The 22,750-nt window shown below is 32.4% G+C and overlaps 1 protein-coding gene and 1 long non-coding RNA gene across 2 annotated transcripts in view; both read right to left on the bottom strand.

Annotated features, from left to right (window-relative positions):
* LOC127703762 (protocadherin Fat 3-like) overlaps positions 1 to 16,136 on the bottom strand; it is a 50,092-nt gene extending 33,956 nt beyond the window's left edge. The window contains exons 1-6 of the mRNA XM_052207842.1: positions 15,579 to 16,136; positions 13,014 to 13,115; positions 12,119 to 12,232; positions 10,153 to 10,252; positions 4,650 to 4,806; positions 111 to 530 (exon numbers count right to left, since the gene is read on the bottom strand). Of these exons, the coding sequence (XP_052063802.1) occupies positions 111 to 530; positions 4,650 to 4,806; positions 10,153 to 10,252; positions 12,119 to 12,232; positions 13,014 to 13,115; positions 15,579 to 16,136 (1,451 nt within the window). The remainder of the gene's footprint in view (positions 1 to 110; positions 531 to 4,649; positions 4,807 to 10,152; positions 10,253 to 12,118; positions 12,233 to 13,013; positions 13,116 to 15,578) is intronic.
* A 386-nt stretch (positions 16,137 to 16,522) lies between these two features.
* On the bottom strand, positions 16,523 to 21,937 carry LOC127703773 (uncharacterized). The gene is made up of 3 exons (XR_007983038.1): positions 20,931 to 21,937; positions 18,422 to 18,499; positions 16,523 to 16,765 (listed from the first exon to the last, which is right to left on the bottom strand). It is a non-coding gene; the product is annotated as an uncharacterized LOC127703773 (long non-coding RNA).
* Between the last annotated feature and the right edge of the window lie 813 nt (positions 21,938 to 22,750).

Genomic DNA, 22,750 nt, shown 5'->3' on the forward strand with positions numbered 1-22,750 from the left:
TAATACAGTGATATATGGACATGACCAAGTAAGATTGCATTAAACATAAATTTTTCGTTATTCTAAGTTATAAGATATTGTTTTGAATTTGTCATTTGAATTTGTCTTACCTTTTTAAAGAATATATTATCTGACTGTTTGACGTATTAGGTTTGTCTATGTCATATGCATAAAGTTTTGTGATAACATTTTCGCAAGTTTTATTTTCATCAAATTCAACTGTTAACTGGTCATGTTCAAACACTGGTGGGTTGTCGTTTACATCATCAATTTTTAAAGTTACTGTTGCAGTGGCAGATAGGATGTTGTCACCATTGTCACGTACATACACAGTCACGTAATGAGTTTCGACAGTCTCGCGATCCAGTTGTCTAGCAACAAGTATGTTTCCCGTTGTTTGATTTATTCGAAAATATCCGCCATCACTTACGAGGTCAAATGTTATTTTTGCATTTTTACCTTCGTCAGTATCATTTGCAGTTAAGTTTCCTACACTTTTTGCAACTGAAGAATCTTCTTTTACAGTGAAACTGCAGATAAAATAACAAATATATAACTTTTATTTCATGTACATTTTAAAGATCTACAGCTAAGAACAAATATTTTGCATAGATATTAAGCATTCATCCATACAATCATTCATAAAACGCTATGAAATGTTTCAGAGTTTATTGCCCAAAATGATGTTTCATAACTTTTCCATTTCTTAGAAATAATTGTAAGAAATGTTTATTCGAATGTTATCTTCGTAAGATTGTTATATAAGAATAGAAAAAAAAAATGAAATATGCATTCACTATATTTTCCATTTTTTCTGTTTTCAAGTAACCTGGAAAAGGTCGAACATGTATATCGCAGCTGACAGATGAAGTTGTTCATGAGAATAAATGCACTTGGTGTCAAATAAATTTCTATCATACGTATTTAAGTGGTATGCGTATCAGGAATAATATAATGCAGCTGTTATGTTTTGTAGATTACAAAATATTTTTTTTTCTATTACCCGTGATCTCATCATTAATTTTGAAATGGTTTCCGTCCGTCCTCAAGTCCGCTTTTTTTCTTGCCTAAAACATAGACCATTTGACAGAAAACTCCCATATGAGTAGGATTGTTTGCCATTAAATGTAGTAGACCTTATTGTATGTTCATTTTGATTTCACTATTTTATGGGAGAAAAGGGATCATGTTGAATAACAGCAACAAATATTAAACCTCAAAATCATTTATAATGTAATCTATGTATTGTATATTAAGTTTTAAATGAATAGAAACAACTGATATAAATCCTTTCTTAAACAGACAACTTTAGGTTAAGCTTTTTGGCAACACGTTCCTAAATATACTGTCACAGTAGAGCTATAAATTAAGTGAAATCTGTAGGAAAGGTTCAGACTTGAAACGAACATTTATCAAGGTCATAATTATTGATTCTAATATGACGTGCTTCTTTCGCTTTGTAAACAACACCATGATCAAATACTCGATATATCTATAATTAGCGCAGACTCAGAGATATACATAATAATGGATGTTACAAAATACCTCCTACGTAAATCCACATGTATCGGAACTTATTTGCAAACGCTATGCCGATTTTATTGTTTTAAAAATTACAATTGAAAAAAGACTACAGAACTTCTATTCTTATTCGGATGCATAACAAAAAAAAATAAATGCGCAATAGCTCGGAGAAATCTACATAATCAAAATAAATTAAAATTCCGCGAAAGTCCGTTAATGCTTTTGGCTCATTTAAGTCATTTCAAAACATGACGTCATACAAATGAAAACGCTAAAGCTGAAGGTTTTTCCGTTACGTGAACCATGGAAGTTCGTATAATATTGCAATAAATGAATTTTTGAGGTAGGGTTTATTCTATTGCATTATTCGCATATTTACTGATTTCAGCAAGTCAACATGACGGCTCCTTAGTTACGAAATGTCAACTTTGGATTTGACGGTAGCTTACGAGAAAAAACATGTAAATTACAAATGGCAAATGTTGGGTTTTGAGAGTTAAAAGAATTAAACACATTTTTTCTAGCAGTTATTTGCGAAATATTTGCTGCAAGCTACATATTTATTAGAAAGTTTAAGCTTTATCTAACAGGGAGTAAAAAAGAATAGCGACACACACGGCATACCCATCCTTGTATTTGTCCTATTAGAATCGAAATAATTCATGGAAGCCATAGATTTGTTGTAAATTTACACATGGCCAGGCCATGTGTAAATTTCCAACAAATCTATGGCTTCCATGAATTATTTCTTAATTTTAACATATGCTGAATTGGTTTTAGCATGTTAAATTCAATATTTATGAACTTGATTCCGCGTCAATATTTCTGTTTATGCTGAATAATTCAGCATATGCTTATTCGGATTTAGTATATACATTTTTTGTACTGAAATGAATTCAGCATATGCTGAAACACAATTTAGTATATGCTAAAATCAAAATTAAGACCTTGATATCGCGCCATAATGGTGTCGAAAAAGCGTTCACATATTATTGGAATTTAAGTAAATAGACTTAAATTCAGTTATCACTAGGGCCTAGTGTTTCATGTTTTAGCTCTACCCAACATGAGTGACGTTTAATTCTGTGACGTAATTTAGTCCTTTACAGATTTTCGAAGTAAGCAAGCTGTTTAAATTTCGTTAGCGGTAAAATTGAAAAAAATCAAGGCTTAAGAAAGATTTTTATGGTAAAGTAGTGTTGGTATGGTATGGTTTTAACGTGTTTCGTGCTTCCATTGTTCATTAGCAGTAGTCTTAGAAAGGAAATTCTTTTTATTGTCATTTTTGATCATATTGCATCGATATTTATCGCCACGTGGTAAGCACATGCTTTCGAAAGAGCTGAATTCTAATTATTCGTTTTTCATTATTATTTTTATTTTAACAAATAACTAATTAGATGCAATATTTTCCTAAGTTTTGCAGATTAAAATAATTATTTTGTCCTTGTATTTTTACATTAAATTAGAATTCATGTAGTCTGCATGACTGGTACACATATGACGACGAGTTTAAATTAGTTTTTATATTACGTTTAGCTTTTAAAGAGCCGTTGTGTGATGGCGTAATACGCTGTAACAGATAAGTAACTGTTATAGTTTAAGTAACCGTAATAGCTCACGGGACTTCAATGTTTATAGGATATGAGGCAGGCGTTATCTGATGAGCTCCCGAATTATTATTAAATTTTCCTTAAAGGGTAAATATGGGGAAATGTGTATCCAGATCTCCCGTAGCAAATATTCAACAAAATATCTCAACAAAGGATATGAACGTACCAAGGTGCGAAGGGACGTACCCTTTGGGACGAACGGACCCACATTAATGTATTAGTGAAAACCGGAAGTTCAACTTTCGAAACAATATAAACAAAAATCTTGGAAATCTTACACGGAGATAAGAAGCAGTAGCCCAAATCATCATTTCTAAATGATAGCTTGCTTCTGGAGTTTAGCAAACATATATTTAGGTATCCTGATATATGTTTGGCGTGTACCTACACACTTGATACTGAAAGTTGAAACTGAGGGTCGAGTCGGTCAACATGTATGATTACTCCGATTCATATTCTACTCTAGCCTGGACTACGTCGATAAGGTATGAATGGTTGAGATGAATCACAAATTAAGCCATAATGTCATCAACAGGCTGCTTGAATTATTGTTGTAATAAGTTTTACACTATGTCACTACAGATTTAAGAATTATTAGAATATAGTATTTTTTATATTTTTTTTAATTATTTTTACTATGTATAAATTCGTATATGTAATAATTTTTTTTATTATTATTATTGCGTTTAACAATCATTGGATTTTGTTACGCCAATTTATATAGAAATACTTTTAAAAATGTTGGTTTAGTATGGTAGAACTTTTTTTAATATTTACTTATTGTTGAGTTGTAGCACAATGTTGAGAAGATCAGCAAGAAAGTGGAAAGTACAAGACCTTGCTCGGCCAAGGACCACCACCACAAGGGCTTCGATTGTAACAATTGGATCAGAGACATAAACAACAATGGCACCCACAGTTTTTCCAGCTGGGTCACCAACCTGGACTGGTTCCATGCCTCATCACGCCACTCACAGTCACTCAACTCCTTTAGGAGGTTACACATCATCATCAGGCGCCATTTATGCAAGCCCACACAGCTCTGCCTCATCATGAACAAACACAGTGTTCAGCTTCACTCCGCACCCAGTTAATAATGGACCATTGCAAGGTAATCAGTCAGATTTACAAAATCTACACCAATCTAACACCTACATGTACATCGTTAACGGTGATAAATTTACAGGACCGGATGCGAATATCGACAATTTACCCAGTGAATTTCGATACAACATATGTGAAAATCCAAAACCTAATACAATATTTGAAAAGCTGATGTAATTTATTCATTAACTGTCTTTTATGTTTCTATGTTCAAGAAATAAAATATTATGAACCAAACGGGCTTAATTCTTAAGGTAAGTAAATATACCTCACCTCAACCAATATTAAGTAGACGTTTATTGTCAATTCTTAATATAGTATTGTCCTTCATTAACCGTACAAGGGAGGTAACTTACATGTAACATTAAACTGGTTACATTGATTTTTGGGAGACAAATAAATATTCACCTTTTGGGACCTGTGAATAAAGGAGCATGGTCATTAATATCAATTATTTTTACGGTTACTGTAGTATTGGTGTTGTGAACTCCATCATATGCATTCACTATGATATCAAGCAACTGGTAAAGCTCCCTGTCAATGTTGACGTTTGTTCTGATAGTGCCTAAAATGAAAACAAATCTTTATTATTATAGCGATAAGCATATTTTGATCAAATATTGTGTACATGTAGGTGTAAATTTATGAAAATAACATATATTAACTTTGAATTAAAACTGAAATGTTTCTGGATTTTATTTTGAAAATTATATTTTGACAAATGAATTATAAACTTTTTTTTTCTGAATTGAACAAAAAATTATACTTTATAATTGTGTCGGTATATATACTTATCTTTAAATATATTTTGTACTTTATATTCAGCTAAGAAGTTTAAAAAAATGATTTTTCATTCTTTGATGATGAATCTTTTTATGTTCTGTTATTTTTCTATTGAGCTGTATCGTCATATTTATGAGCTGATTGTCACTGAATATTAGACATGTGATGTCGTGTTTATAAACTACATGTAGAATACTGATTTCAAACGAGATTGCACATCCTCATTTTTACGGAAATATTGTTTACCGTGCCCGGAAATTTAGAATCGATCCTTTAAATAAACTTATTCTAAAAGGTTACCAATTCAACACTGTAATTAGATCATTAAATATTGTTTTTATTGGTACTAATATTGATTTTGTTATCAGTAAATTAAAAGCAAACTAAATATTATTGTTATATACATATACACATTCATGGATCTACAATCTGTCGATACCTGTATCTTGGCATTGCACAAGGTCATGTTTTCTCTGGCTGTTTATGACGTCTTTACACTAAATCCATTGGATGTTGGATGTGTACGGATTGATAATTTAGTCTTAGATGCATGATTTTTTATTAGTTGTTAGTGGCTTTGAACTAGCTGTCAGTAACTGCGAGTACTCTCAGATCTGTAATTAGTGTCTTTTTGTTGTTTGGATGTACAAGTACCCGGCCACGTCCACTTGTATTTGTAGTATTTGTATTTTTATCCATCTGATGAGTTAAGATTCTTTCAACTGATTTTTATACGACCGCAAAAACATTTTTGTGGTCGTATATTGGTATGACGTCGTCGTCGTCGTCGTCGTCCGAAGACACATTGGTTTTCGCACCCGAACTTTAGTTTAAATGAATGGATCTCTATGAAATTTTACCATAAGGTTCAATACCACAAAAGGAAAGTTGGGATTGATTTTGGGGGTTATGGTATCAACAGTTAAGGAATTAGGGGCCAACAATAAGCATTTTTGTAACTTCCAGACATAACTTGTGTGTTAGTGTATGGATCTCTCTGACATTGTACCACAAGGTCCCATATCACAAAGGGAATGCTGGGATTGATTTTGGGGGTAATTGCCTCCAAATTTTAGGAATTGGGGGCAAAAAAGGGGCAAAAAAACAAGCATTTTTCTAGTTTCATGACAATAACTTGTGTGCAAGTGTATGGATCTTTATGAAATTGTACTACAAAGTTCCATATCACAAAGGGAAAGCTGGAATTGAGTTTGGGAGTAATTGCCCAAAACGTTTAGGAATTAGGGGCCAGAAATAAGCATTTTTCTAGTTTCCAGGCAATAACGTGTTCAAGTGTATGGATCTCTCTGAAATTGTACTGTAAGGTACCATACCACAAAGGGAAGGCTGGGATTGATTTTGGGGGTAATTGCTCAAAATTTTAGGAATTAGGGGCCAAAAAGGGGCAAAAAAACAAGCATTTTTCTAGTTTCAGGACAATTACTTGTGTGTAAGTGTATGGATCTTTATGAAATTGTACTACAAGGTTTCATATCACAAAGGGAAAGCTGGGTTTGAGTTTGGGGGTAATTGCCCTAAGCGTTTAGGAATTTGGGGCCAAAAAGGGGCCAAAAAACAAGCATTTTTCTAGTTTCCAGACAATAACTTGTGTTCAAGTGTATGGATCTCTCTGAAATTGTACTGCAAGGTACCATACCACAAAGGGAAGGCTGGGATTGAGTTTGGGGGTGATGAATCATAAAGGGGTTCAAAAATTTGAGGGGTGGGGGATTTTGTTTTCCTTTTTTTTCTTTAAAATTTTCCATTTTAAATTGGTTATTTCTGATTTATATATAAAAGCAAATAATAATGATATGGTTTGAATAGATAAATTAAAATTTTTTAAGTTGTTAGACCACATTCATTCTGTGTCAGAAACCTATGCTGTGTCAAATATTTAATTTCAATCCAAATTCAGTGCTGTATCAAGCTTGAATGTTGTGTCCGTACTTGCCCCAACTGTTCAGGGTTCGACCTCTGCGGTCGTATCAAGCTGCGCCCATCGGAGCATTTTATTATAGTTCGTTCTTATGTTGTACTGTTATACCACTGTCCCAGGTAAGGGGGAGGGTTTGGATCCCGCTTACATGTTTAAACCCGCCACATTCTGTATGTATGTGCCTGTCCCAAGTCAGGAGCCTGTAATTCAGTGGTTGTCGTTTGTTAATGTGTTACATATTTGTTATTCGTTCTTTGTTTGTACATAAATTAGGCCGTTAGTTTTCTCGTTTGAATTGTTTTACATTGTCATTTCGGGGCCTTTTATAGCTGACTGTGCGGTATCGGCTTTGCTCATTGTTGAAGGCCGTACGGTGACCTATAGTTGTTAATTTCTGTGTCATTTGGTCTCTTGTGGAGAGTTGTCTCATTGGCAATCATACCACATCTTCTTTTTTATAAGATCAATATTCTGTGTTTGTGCACGGAAGTTTATGTAAGTTCAGGTTACTTCAATTTAATTATATAGTGAAGGGATGTTATGGTAAGGTGTATCATTTCATGACACAAAAATCAGTAGGCAATATTATTGGTGTTGTTCATCTCAAAGCTACAATGAGAGCAGGCATGGGGTAATGCAAATTTGTAATTGTAATGCATGGTAATGCATTACATTTTTTCCAAGTAATTGCATGTAATGTGTAATGCAGCAATTTTTGCATTACATGTAATTGTAATTTAATGCACTACTTTTGCAAAAAGTTGTGTAATTTCATGCATTACATTGCATTACATGGCATTACTATTTTGCACATACTTTTTATTTTTAACAGATTGCTGGAGATAAACTAAAGCAGAATTTAAGATTTCTGATGAACTAAGACATAGAGTGCATTTCTTTCTAGCACAAACGATGCAAACGACTTAGCGCGCACATGTTTTGATCATTTGTTTCAAACATACGTTTGCAAAGTTTACATAAACTTTGACCATCTATGCACTCGCTAAAAATGCGTCTGCAGTTTGTCGTTTGTCGTTTGTTAGTACAAACGCTACATTTGTTTCTAACTTCAACCTTTAATATATTAAAATCAGTCGGGTCCAGGACCAATCCAGTATATCTTATTATAATCCTTCGTAATTCATCCATTTTCTATGTGCATATATTTAGAGTAATTTAGAGCTGGTATAATTCTGTGAATGATATATATTTTTTCTTGTGGTATACATTTTTCATAATTCATACTTGCATGCTTGTAGTATGAGACTTATGTGTGTATTTTAAGAATAGAAATTCATATCTGGTATGTGTTTTTATTACCAGTATTACAAAGAGGTGTTTCGGTTATGGTCTCGTAGACCTAGGCCTAACCTCATCAAGTATCCCCTATATTTTACCTTTCTTGTAATATTTTAGAATGGTTCGAATTTGATTTCACTTATGGGGATACATCTGTTTACCAACAACACGTGCATGCATTATTGAAAGTTCAAAACAGGGTAAGAAAACACGGATTAAACGATGCATTTGTTTCTTCTTTTGTAACGTTTAGCAAACAATAACAAACGCCACACAACGTTTACAAAATTTTGGTTAGAAAGAAATGCACTCATAATCATTTGCATATTGATTTTCAATTTAATATTTATTTTTCATACTTTACATAAATCACTTATATTTGGGAATTTAAAGATTAAGCCTTGCCCCAGGTAGAACTAGAATGATCAAATTACAATTCTAAATGAATAACACAAGACTGTATATCAGATTGAGTTCTTTTTTTTTTTATTTCATTTTATTTTATACATTTTCCTGCATAAAAAGATATTTGAAAAGTATTACTGTAAAAGTGTTCCATTGTTGTCAAAAGATCAATGGAGACCTTGGTGTATTTAAATAACAGATAATTGAACATTGTCACAAAACACTAATTAGTCAGTTTTACAATTAATCTTTTCACCTTTTTGACTCTTGTTCGTAAATGAAGCTCTATGTTTATTATATAATTAGACTAATTTAGGAAAGAAATTCTGAGTAAATATTTTGATTGAAATTAAAAAAAAAAACAAATGTAAAGTTAGCATTAAGTTATAATAAGTATTCAACTTCATCTCTGTAATTTGTTTTTAGAGAAAACACAGATAGTATACCTTGAAACATTTAAACCAAAGATAGTGAGCAATCAACTTTGATAGGTTTTGTGAAACAGTCGGATAGTCAGAAATATCATTCATCATGAAACCTTAGAAACCCTTATGATGTTGAAATGCAATAGTGGTATTGAATAAACTTTTTACATGAATACTTTAATTCAATACATGGAACAGTTGCTGCATATGCTAGAATCTTTTGTGACTTCATGTTGTTTCTCAAAATGTTCGAGTTTTCTTTTCACTTGATAAAAAAATTTACAAATGTAATGTGTAATTCAATTGTAATTTAATGCATTACTTTGATAAATGCATGTAATTGTAATTGTAATTTAATCAATGGTTTTGTCAAAGTAATTGTAATATAATGCATTACATTGAAATGTAATTCGCCACATGCCTGAATGAGAGATATGTCCAAGACACGATGTTATTTCAATATCGACGGCATCGATGATATAGTATCGATATCAATAAGCACCTTTTAATACACCTTTGTTACAACAAACACAACATCAGATATCGAAATCGATTCGATGTTGTCAGTCAAGTTTTATACCTGGCACGTTTATTCTGGTTAAACAACCAAATGATATTTTAATAAAGAATTCAGTAATTTTTTTTAAGAATACAGTAATTTGGAGGTGACCACTTGATTTTCTTGTTTTAATACAATGGAAAAAAATGATTACAAGATACGTCTTTTTATTTTATTATCATTATCAGGTTTTGTCATTGGTGTCGTTATCGAAATCGACTTCTAGTTATGTCATGAGTGAATAAGTTCATCGGTATCGATTCGATATCGTGTCGACATCAACGATATCGACATCTGGATTATTCTTGGACATGTATGACAATGAGGCTGTCATCAAATCTTACCTCACTTAAGTAACATCTTAATCCACATTACGAAAATATTTGTCACGCATTAGTAGAGTATGTTCTTGGCCCTCAAACTTATGTAACTGTTAATCTGGTGAATATTCTCTTTAATCACATAGTTCTTATACTTTTAATGTGACTTCTAAGACTTTACCTTTGGTTGGATCAATAACAAATTTATCTTCATGTGTTTGAAGGCTATAAATGACAGTCGGGTCAAGATCATTATCAGTAGTTGACAGGCCAGGAACAACCTACAATATTAAAAAAAATTACATATTCTTTGAACACTATTATTGAACATTTTTTTTGTATATTATTCTTTTTGAGTGAAAATAGCTGTGGGGTAAATATCAATGAGATAGCAATCCAACAATACAAATAGCAAAAAGGCATCTAGGAGGCAACAAACGTTGTCAACAATAGACACGTATTGGTACAACAATTAAAATCAAAATCGTCCCGAGTATGGCGTGTCGGCATATGTATTTCATTTTAGGAACATATATTTAATTTTATGCATACATATTTAATTTTATGAACACATATTTTAAATTTTTGAATACATATTTTGTTTTCATGAACATATATTTCATTTTATAAACACTTATCTATTTTTATGAACATATATTTTTTTTTTGTGAATATTGCAACGTTTGATACGCCATACCCGAGTCTAAATTAGCATTTTTCATTTAAAAGATAAAGAATTCCGAATGAGTGTGTGTTCAATACAAACAATGGTTTATTTAAATTAGTGTAAGCGTTTAAGACTTTTTTCTTTTTTGATATAAATATTTTGCATAGGATAGTTGTAAACACGAAATACAGTTTTCAATTTTGAATTTACCGCCGATATGTGGGTTGCAACATATAGTAGATTTACTGCCATTATGTCGGCTGCGACATTTTGTTGAACTCTTTTACTATGAAGAGCACAAAAAGTGCACTTTTCTATATCACAGCTACCATTTCAATTTCAACATTCACGTTGAAATAAGATTTTCGTCATTTAATATTTGTGTAATATACGGATGATGGTCTTGGTGGACTAATCTTAATGAATGTTACAAACTCATTTGTTGTCTGTTGGGCCGGCATTGACTGACAATTTCCACAATCTAAACATTTCCAAAGTTATAACTCTGTTAGCTGACTGATATCTGAATTGGACTTGCGACTAAATTACTTAATTTCATACTTTTAGTATTTTAGTTCGAAGTTAAACTATAATATTTATCGGAGTCTCTCACCATTAAAACTCGGCGAGGTCTTTTCTGTTTGACTTTTGTCGAGTAGTGATTATACTGATGCCAAATGGCAACGGGATGTTAGATACATGTTTGATAAATACGACAATTGTATTTGTGGCAGGAGATTGAACAAATATTAATTTACACTTTAAATTTGTCTTTCAGTCAAAGTTTGTTTTTAAAATTTGCAAAACAGAAAGATATAACACACAACAAAATATGTTATATTTCTATGTTTAAGTATAACAGAACCTTATTAACTTTGAGATACTATATGTAACTGGATAAATTAGAATATAAAAAAAGCAGATGTGATATGATAGCTAATGAGACAACTATTAAAAAGAGTCAAAATAACGTGTATGTAAGCAACTAAAGGTCATCGTCCGACCATCAGGAATGCGCAAAACCCCCCTTTTTTTATACTAGTCTGATATAAAAGGTCCCGATATCACAAAATGGGAATTAATTTTAAGCTGGTTTTGACTCGAAAAAGTATGCTTGACTTAGATATGATTGAGATAGGAGAGATTTTTTAACCCTTTGGATGAAATAGCTCCTCGCGTTCTTTTACAGTACTTAAGCATCCTTGGCTTTCACTTTTTTTTAGTTTAAGCGTTCCAGATGATGGTAAATCCAGAAAAGCGCTCCAGGCGCACCAAATTTATAAAGTGACGTTTTCATTTTTTAAGCATGGGATCGATACCACTGCTAGGGCACTTTTAGTACCAGAGTTGAGTGTAGAGAAAACAACAATAAGAGTCTACTAAATGAATTGGTATTAATAAGAGACAGAAAATGAATAGCGAAAAGTTAGCAAAAGTCCCCACTTTCTTATCAATGTTAACGCAATTATATATATCTTACCAACAGTTCTTTACCCGGTTCCTCTTCTACAACCGTAGCGTTGTAAGGAGCACCAATAAATATAGGAGATTCATCGTTCACATCAGTTATTAAAATTGTCACCACGCCAATTACCTGTAAATTGAAAATAAAATGGTTAATCTGAAGCGCTTTTCTTGATTTACCGTAATCAAAAACAGTCACGTCTAAACATTTGAAAGTAAAGAATGTAAAAACAAACATTACAGTTGACGAAAAATATTCATATAATTTTAGCATATAAGCTATAAGTTTTAGTTCACGTTTAAGCGAGTAATTGCAAAAAAACTCTAACCAGAAAGTCATGAACATTTTTTGTATGTTTGTATGACTTTTTTAATTGTTGTATTATTTTTCTGTTATGTATGTTAACACAATTTTGACTGCTGGATCCCATACAAATTTTTTTTTATACTTTTTCAGTATAACCATGGAAGTAAAATATATTACTTCCATGGTATAACTTACAATCAATTTTTGTCGTAAGATGCTTTTGTGAAAAGAGATCCAATACTATATAGTTGAGAATCATTTTGATTTATGTATAAAGTCAATATTGGTCATTTCCTTATTGTAAATCAATGAATAACACATTGAAAAAGGAATTGTTACTCATCTTCTAAGATGTCACAATGATTGCAGTCTTAAATCTCAATAAATTGTAAATGTAAATTCAAATACAGTGAAATAGTAACACAAAGAATAAACAACATGCCATCTTGTTTCATTGGTTTTTTGTTTGTTTTATAAGTTTAATTGTCTGTAAAGAGAAAGGATAAAAAAGAAACAAAATTTACTATTTGAACATATTTTTTACTTCAATGAAAATGAAAAAGCGCGACGTTTTTGTCAACTGGTGATGACCCGAATACCTTACCGCTAGAGAACACGTTGCTTCGTTTTTTTTGTTAGCTACTATTGTAAGTTTGAATTCCTGCTCCTTCTCCCTGTCAAATGATCTTGCGCTTCTTATTACTCCCTAAGAATGAAAAAAAAATTAAAAAATAGCAAATAGGAATATACAAATTAAAATAAGAAAATAGCAAGTGGCAATTAAAAGAATTAATAATAAAATTAACAGTATCAATTATACTGCACCAGATTAAAAGATCAAAAGACAAAATCAGTACACAAAACACAACATAGAAAACTAAAGACTGAAAAAACACGAACCCAACCAAAAACCGGGGGTGATCGCGGGTCACTGTGCCAGAAAAGGGTAAGTAGACCATGTTACACATGTAACACATTCACAAACGTTGAAGGGCGTTTAAGAAAACGTTGAACAGCTGATCAAACCCCAAAAGGACCTAATGTATAGCCAAATCCGCACAGGGAAACCAATAATACACAAAAACCATTACACAGAAACTAAAGACGGGTTATTATTAACCTCAATTAAAATGGGGATAAACACCCGTGCTCCTTGAAAGTAATTAGTTCTCCCTTGTAATTAATACAATTCGATCACATTAAGTAACATTTTGTGTAAACGGCAGAAAAATCAAGGTTTGTATAATTCAAATGAATAAATTAATTTGACGAATTCTTTCAAAACTGATCATGAAGTTTTGACAAATTCATATATCTATAATTTGTTCAATGTCTCCAAGTAACCTTTTATTGTCGTTTGATTCCCAAAGAAAGAACATGCAGTATGACAAAAGGGAATAATACAAATGAGATCACCCCAGTTTTTGGTGGGTTCGTGTCGCTCAGTCTTTAGTTTTGTATTTTGTATTTTGTATACTGTTGTTTGTATTTTTGGTCGTTTATCGTTTTTTGCCAGGGAATTGCCAATTTGTGTCCGACTTATGAGTTTGATTATCCCTTTTGCACCTTTTGTCTGACATTCAGTAAAGATAAAGAAAACTATTTGAAAATTGCTCTCGTGTGAAAAAAAAACTTTATAATTAAAGGGGCATTAGCAACGATATCAAATAATAAAATACGATTTTTTTTGTTCAATCATTAATGAAAGTGAAATAGTGAAATAATAATTCGCTTTTAGCAGCCAGTTTGGTTCAACTTTGTCAACATAAGCTAAGAAACATCGATCATGAATTATTCACTTGCAAGTGAATGATTCGACCTCATTGAATCCGTATTCATGTGACCTTCAATTTAACCCTTTAGCTAGAAATGGGTTACGCAGGAATTAGACGTGTTCAGCTATTAAAAGGAAAATAATGTCAACATTGAAAGTGAAACAAAGGTAAACCATTTGATTGACTGATTCGATCCACAAAACTCGTTCTTATACAGGTAATAAACTGTTAACACAGAGATATGTCTCGCCTATTTGTTATTTTGATAATGCAAATGTTGAAATTAAAAATGCAATACTTTAACATGTAAGTTATGCAAATATTCAAAGTCAATAAACCATGACTGAAGGTACAGGGCTAAACAATCTCCATGGAAATGAGATGTGCCAATGTTAATACAACTGCAAACCAAATACCATTGTCTTTTCGTAAGTCGTTCCCTTTAAACAAACCTAAACACAAACATTAACTTGTAAACTATGTAAAAGTTTTAAAGTCAATGAACCATAATTAGGGGGTGGGGTTATATAATCTCCATGGAAATGAAACTTGCAAATGCCAATACATTTGCATACCAAATATCATTGACTTTACATTAGTGGTTCATCTTAAACTGACCTAATCACAAACTAATACATGAAAACTAAGCAAAAGTTTCAAACTCAATAGACCATGAATGAGGGAGCGGGGCCAAATAATCTCCATGGAAATGAGATATGCCAATGCTTATACAACTGCATACCAAATATCACTGACCTACCACTAGTGGTTCCCAATAAACTGACCTAATCACAAACTAATACATGTAAATTAAGGAAAGTTTAAAAGTCGATAGACCTTGACTGAGGGGGCGCGGCCAAATAATTTTCATGGTAATGAGATGTGCCAATGCTAATACAACTGCATACCAAATATCATTGACCTACCACTAGTGGTTCACCATGAACTAGACCTAATCACAAACTAATACATTGTTGACGCCGCTGTTGTCGCCGCCGCCGCCAAGGCGAGACAAAAACGATGATTAACAAATATTTTAAACCTAAAATATGAAATCAAATAGACCTAGAAAAATCCCATTGCACTATTTCGCTATCTATCTATATATTTATGTTTATATCGGGTTATATTACCGTCGGGAATACGAAGTTCGGATGTCACCTTGATAGTTAATTAGATGGCGTCTCGACTAAAATACACACGAAATGCTGATACATATCATCGATCCCATGCATTGTAAGTTGTTTATTTTAGACGTTTTACAATTTGTATATACGTTTAAGCATGTTATAAATCAAATGTGAGAATTTGAGTCAAATCGGTAAACATAAATTTGACAGCTAATGCCCCTTTAAAACAAATTAGCTCATTTGATTACATACCCAAATACTCACCGTTTCAGATTCGATAGTGAAATCTTTTTTATCTGATTGGTCGGCAAATCGATACCTTTCATACTCGGGTACATTAACAGTTACAATAACTGTCAGAGACCCTTCATTTTCAGCAATTGTTCCATTGAAATTCTTGGGTTCTTGATCAGTATTAGTTGCTTGGCGAATATCAATAACGATATCCTCATTGACGCTATTTATTCCATCTCTAACGATAACTTTTGCATTATGAATAGTAGTATTCGGATTGAAAATATTATGAACTGAAATAACCCCATTGTTATTGATCGATAATTTATCACTTGGAATTATTTCGTAAGTTAAATTTGCATGCGTATCAGGATCGAAAGCAGTAACAGCACCGACTATTACACCTGTATAAGCAGATTGTACAGTTACGAAGTGATACGGTGCTCCTACAAACACAGGATCTTTGTTATTTACATCTCGCACCTTAATGATAATCTGTATGTCAAAAGCAGCACCACTCACTGATAACTCAAGAGCTTCGTGTACTTCCTGTTCTTTCTGATAGTCAAGTGACACGGATCCAAGCATCAAGGAGTTGTCATTCAAAGCTAATTCTGGCGTATTAACTGAAAAGGGAATTGACAGTTTCAGCAAACCCACACTGGTATTTCCGCCACTGTCCTCTGTCAATGAATGAGTGTACTGTAAACGTACGATAATAATTGTTATATTGGCAAGTAAATGGCCATTTTGTTTAATTTGGATGTATGATGAATATGCTATTGTTTGGGGTCCTCCTAGTGTATCAAGATGGATATATGTTGTTGTCTGTATGCTACCATCGTTGTTTACCGACATGATATTATCGGGGTTAATTGATACGGCATCCCCGGATAAACACGACTGACAAACTATTCCGACAACACTGTCCGCCGGTGTCCCATCAATGACAAATACATTTTTCTCAATGGTGTTGTTTCTAGTAATGGTAATGGCGACATGTATAAAATCACGTATCACAATACCGTCAACAGTAACAGACACTACTACAAAAATGTCGTATTTTGATTTAGAAAGTGTTGAGCTGCTCACTGTTATGCCGACATTCGCTGTATTAGCAGTGCTTGGTGAAAAACTGTCTGAACCGGGTCCCATAATTTCAGCTGTTGGTGTAATTTTATGAAAACCATCAACCTCTGTAAAGTATGCTATTAAAACTGAAAAAGACAATGTTAGATTCATGATATAATTGAAATAATATATTTTGACAGGCAGTTGAACCATATTATTAGTTACACGGTGTGCTAGAGACACAACATTAATGGGGTCAGTAAATTACATATGGGGTGAGAGGGAACACCCCATACGGAATTTAATGACCCCATATATATCGTATTAGGTCACATCGCATTAGGCCACTAACACACTGTGTAACGAATTTATTTTACCGACTATCTTTACATGTGGCATTTAGACTAGTAGCCTATCAAAGTGATCAAGTCTTCAATATAAAGAACCTATTTCCATTGGTCTATACAAAAACAAATGTCAACAATAACAACTTGTTAGCTTTTAACGTGTTTTATGCATTTATTTCAATCGTTCATCAGGCTTCAGACTACAATTAATTCCCTTTGTTCGTGGTCTAGGAATATAGTTCCCAAGTATTATATGGGTTATTTCTTCCAGACTATTCTGACTACTGATTTCTTTGAAAAGTTTACTATTTAAGTGGTCCTATCATTTGCATATATATATATACATTGAAACAAGTAAAACATGTTTGAAAAATTTACTGTTGAAAGTGAAAGCAATGATTTGGCCAAAATGAAAGTAGGGTAGAAATAAGCCGTCGGCATTTACTCAAGATTCCAAATTCTACCATTGACATGCTAATAGGGCTCTCAAAAGAAAAATCACTGATGGATTTTCATGGGACAAGCATTTTGTATTAGAATAATAATGGTGTGACCAGTTAAATTTATTTCATGTTTGAAGCGCTGCAAATTTTTTAATTCATTTTGACTTTTAAAAAGAAATGCATTGTAACCAATGGGAAGAATAATTGTGGTCTGATGTCATCGTCAATTTCTTCGACTGTTGTCCGGCTTAAACGTTTTAGATTTTTCCTCAACGCCGTGTTATTTTTATAAAGTGACTTCTACTAACCGGGTATCAAAAAAATCCACACCTAGTAACCCCATATTAAACATACAGGGTCTCCACGCGGTCGCTTTTCACCAATGATATTCCTAGTATTCCTGTATAGGAGGTATATATACATGTAAAGATAATGTTTGTTAACATTTCATCCACGCCAGGCAAGGTTACTGAAATATCTACGTGATCGCCAATACAATGTGATCTAGATCTGGTTGACAGTGAAGATAATAATGAACAATATATAGAGAATAAAGGACAAAAAATAAAGAATAGAGAATTAAAAAAATACAAATAGAGAAAAAGGCCCAGAAATTTAAGAATATAGTTATGAACACATCTCCCCTCCCCAAGACCCGCACACAAAATTACAAAATTACCAAATGATAAAGAAGTTATGAATATTTTATTCCCCGATAGTTCATTTTAAACTAAAGAAGGCAAACTCAAACATTTAGATAAAATGCACACATACATACAACCATACACTCATGTACATACCAAATACAATAACACTTGCTTGAAAACAAATTACTAAAACAAAAAGCGAGATACAAGATAATATTATTTTTTTCTTAATCTAAATTATGGATCCCTTGGCCTGGTTCCATACACTGGCCATTGGAGATAGAAATATCTGTTTTAGTCTTATGCCCTAGTTTTGTTCTTACAAAACAGCAAGAGTGACTGTTAATTATACTTAAATGACTTACCTTGATGGCCTATTGGACTGCTTTCAGGAAGATTTATGAGCACTTTTTCAAACTCTTGGCGGAATAATTTAGTAGGCACTACAACGAACAACACGTATAAGTAAAGTGTTTTAATCTGTCATAATTGTCCAATAAAATTGAAACGTACCCAATTATAAAAATTCATTTTACCCAAACAATCGGACAACGTCTTATTCGGATAGCTCCTTCAATACTATAAATCTGCTAAGTAAAATATTGTTTTCGTTGATAACTAACCTCATATATCAATAAAAGAAGATGATAATTTACTTCAATATTTTTTGCTTTGAAATGCAGCCATGCTTTCTTTTGTTGTTACACATATTTTCACTTTTATCCTTTCTAAAACTAATTCTTAAATATGTAGATTTATAAAATATTTTCATTATTATAAATTAAACTGAGGATTTACATCCATCCATTTATGTTATTGTAGACAATTTTTGTTTGTTCTTCTTCAGCCATGTTTTGTACCTCCCTATTTTGTATGTCTATATGTTACATTGTTTTCAAACTTTGACTAAAATCGTTATTTCCTAATGAAGGGGTTTACTTAAAGACACATTGATTTCAGATATGACTATGCTTTTTATCTTAATATCCAGAATCAGAAATATGCAAGTTGTACATGGTTATTTTTTTCATATTTCATCTGTATTATCACCATATACATGTGATATAAGACAATTGTCCACAATAGGTTAGCAACGATATTATATGTATAGCAACCGTACAACTTAATTATTAACTGGGATAATAGAAAATGAAAGGATATGGAGTAAATGTACATGGGACAAAATCGCACACAATACATAGTAAAAATAAATAATTTATCAATGAACAGGGCTTTTATTCCTGTTCTTCATCTTGGCAGTTGATGTAGGGTCTTCAACAATGAACGAATCATTCATACCCTACAACAAGGTCAAGACGGCCCCTAGCGTCGACTTAAGCGGTACTATTGATAGAAAATAAACCACAGTTCACCTTCTTGCTCCCCACCCGCCTCGGAGTGCCAACTTGTGCGATGTTTGTGTACGACGGTTCTCCAGTCGAAAGCACCAGGGATACAAGAAAAGTGCAGTAATTTTGAAAGACATCGATCGCCACTAAAATATGCCTTGAAGTTACAAATGTCGGGAGCGGTCAATGAATTACACAATTTATAATTACGGGCGAGGTTTTTCAACATATATTTTTCATACATTGCCCAACAAAAGACCAATAATTTTGATACAACAAATGATAGACAATACATATAAAACTAAACAACAAATGATAGACAGCACGGGGCACATCGAAATATATGTAAGAAAACCTAGCAGTTTAAAATAGTATGAAAGGGCAATATACAAAACAGATGACCAGACCAGTATTTTGAAGAAATTTAACCAAACATGAAATTTTGACGGTGTATTAATATGAGAAATGCTCACATGAACAAGCACACCATAATAACACTATATTGAACAAATAAGAAGATATGATGACTTTTGTGCGTTAGGATTCAGTTTCGTCGACAAAGGTAATCAACACAGACTTAATACTGGCTATTAGAGAATATCTGTAATATCCAGGAAACAGATTAAAATAATCACAAGATGCTATTTATATAATCAAAATTGTTTTATTTAAGAATTAAATGCTTCTTTTTGTATTTTTTTTGGGGTGTAAAAGCGTTGACCGAAGTACATTTTGTATTAAGCACGGAAGCGCTTCATTCTAAAAATGTGCGCACTGTCGACCCTTCTACAACCCTATAAAATTACTAAAAGAAGTATTCAATACTTATTATTACATGTTTTTGCTAGGATCATGAAAACAAGATTTCTATCAAGTTTTTCTTTTATTTACCTGTGCATTTTATTGTGGAAGCTCACGTCATCATGAATGTTACATTTCATTTTGAAATAAATGTTAATTTCAGAATGACGCGAGATCGCTCTTAGCCAATCGAAATATCGTATTATAATGAAACATACATGTAATGTAATTATATGTATTTAAAACAAAATTATATCGTATAAACAATGTTTTTTCCTGTTATAGTTAAATTTTTATACTTATTTTGTGATATTTGGTATCATATGACAATTTAAATGTTTACAGCATGTTGTTCGCCAAGTTTGCCAAGTTTTTCAGATTGAATGCGAGGCTTTTCAATCTTGTTTAAAGAGGATTACAAATAAAATTTATGTTTTGGGACAGTGTATGGTGGTTCTCTTTATCCTGCAACTGTTTCAAATGAAAAAGTTTGGTACCAAAATCAAATGATATGTAACTGAAGTGGACGCAATACTATTTCCGGGAATATTCATTCTTTTACAACGCCATAGATAAAACTCGGAAACACGTAACAATGTCACAACAATTTGTTTTTACGATCACTTCTATTTTGACTTCGCTTATAGCACGGTTTCTGTATAAAAACGAATATTTCGTAAAAATCATATGATATGGTCATAAGATAAATAGGATGAATACTTACATTGCAGACATGAATCATTCTTCTTTGCATATCCCTGGACACATCGGCATCTCCAAGTGCTAGCTATAGATGTTTCAGTACATGCACTGTTTGAAACAATACATTTAGCTTCTTCACTGTGTGCACCGCATTCTTCGTGAAGTCTGGCATCAGTTCTGTTTAATCCCCCACCAATGCAGGGTGTGGGTGATGGAGTAGCAGACGGAGTCGTCTTTTGTGTCGTCGTCGTTGTAAAAAGTGCGGATGCCCGTATCGATGAGAAATGGTTTTCGGTCGTGGTCGGTGTTATTGTTATCTCCTTAGAATATGTATGATCAGTGGTTAATGGTTCCTCCGTAGTTGTATTTTCTGTATAAAGGGAATGAAATGAAAAAGCAAAATCTTTATACTGAAATACATTGGTATATATTTTATTGATTAACAAAAATCAATAAATGTGAATTAATACTTAAAATAAACACGTCAACAGCGTATTGCATTTTGAAGTTCCACAGATGATAGCAATTTTTATAAATACTTCCACAAAGTAAACCCTTAAAATACCAACATTTGACTGAATCAGATAAGAAACCATTAAGTCTTGATTGTTGAATAATTTCATTGTTGGTATACCAAAATTTAAAAGAGGGTACGTGATTGGTTGATGATTTTGATTAATTTCATCGGTAGTTCACCAAAATTAAAAAAAGAGGTTACGTGATTGGTTGATAGTTTTGTATAATTTTATTGGTAGTTCACCGAAATTTAAAAGATGGCACGTATATATTGGTAACGATGTAAACCAACAACGCAAAACATATGTTGCTCTGCACTTTTAAAATACTACTAATATCATGAATGCATTGAATTCCTACACGATGAATTGAGCAATTGTTTTCCCCACATATTGTTTTTTTTAAGTATTTGAACATTTACATTAAAAATGAATAAAAACGATGGAGCAGAAAAAAATTCCGAGTAAAAGACTTCTTTGTTTTATTTTATCATAAACGAATATTCAACCGTACTGATAAACTGCATGATGCATGTATGCTATGGAAGCAATATAAGCAACAAATTCGCTACTATCATACCAAGCAAACTTACCTTCCATCTGAAATAAAGAAGCATCTAAAAACGAAAAAGCATCTGAATATACAAATACTTATACTTACTTTGGAAATATCCATTTATACATATAAATACTTTAATACTTACATGAATTGATTTTTAACCTAGACCTTACTTGTTAAACACCTACTCACGAAATCTTGATTTAATGAATTCATTGCTGTACACTGGAAGTATAAAAAAAAAACAGTTAAAAGGTTTTGATAAACTATACTTTAATCATTTATTCTTGTTTTTACTTTTACTTGCTGTTAACAAATGTTGGTTTGCTACGTGTCCAATTTGCCATTTTCATGAATTGCCTAATATCATGCGTTAAATATAGGAATTTGAGTTATTTTCCAGTTCCCAATTGTTCGTTGTTAGCTGTGTTTATATGCTAATGATCTTTGACATTTTTGTAGACTATTACTGGCGTTTTCCCAACCAGATCTGTAAATGCTCTCTAAAGTGTGAGTTTTTTGCTTATTATTGGAGAAACTACATGTCAATACATTCCGAAATTCAAAATGTCGGCTTCCTTAGTTACAGACAGGGGATAGAGAATTTTACGCTTATTGTCATCCAATCAGAAACATTGATACAACATAATCGCTTTAGAATAAATGTTATATAACAATACAATACAGTAGTAAAGAGAAAACAGTTTTGTAGAAAGAGATTTTCGGGCATCCATTGTCCATTTGATGGTCAATAAATTGTGTTAATTC

The sequence above is a fragment of the Mytilus californianus genome, unplaced genomic scaffold, assembly GCF_021869535.1.
Source record: "Mytilus californianus isolate M0D057914Y unplaced genomic scaffold, xbMytCali1.0.p SCAF_50, whole genome shotgun sequence".
Lineage (NCBI taxonomy): Eukaryota > Metazoa > Mollusca > Bivalvia > Mytilida > Mytilidae > Mytilus > Mytilus californianus.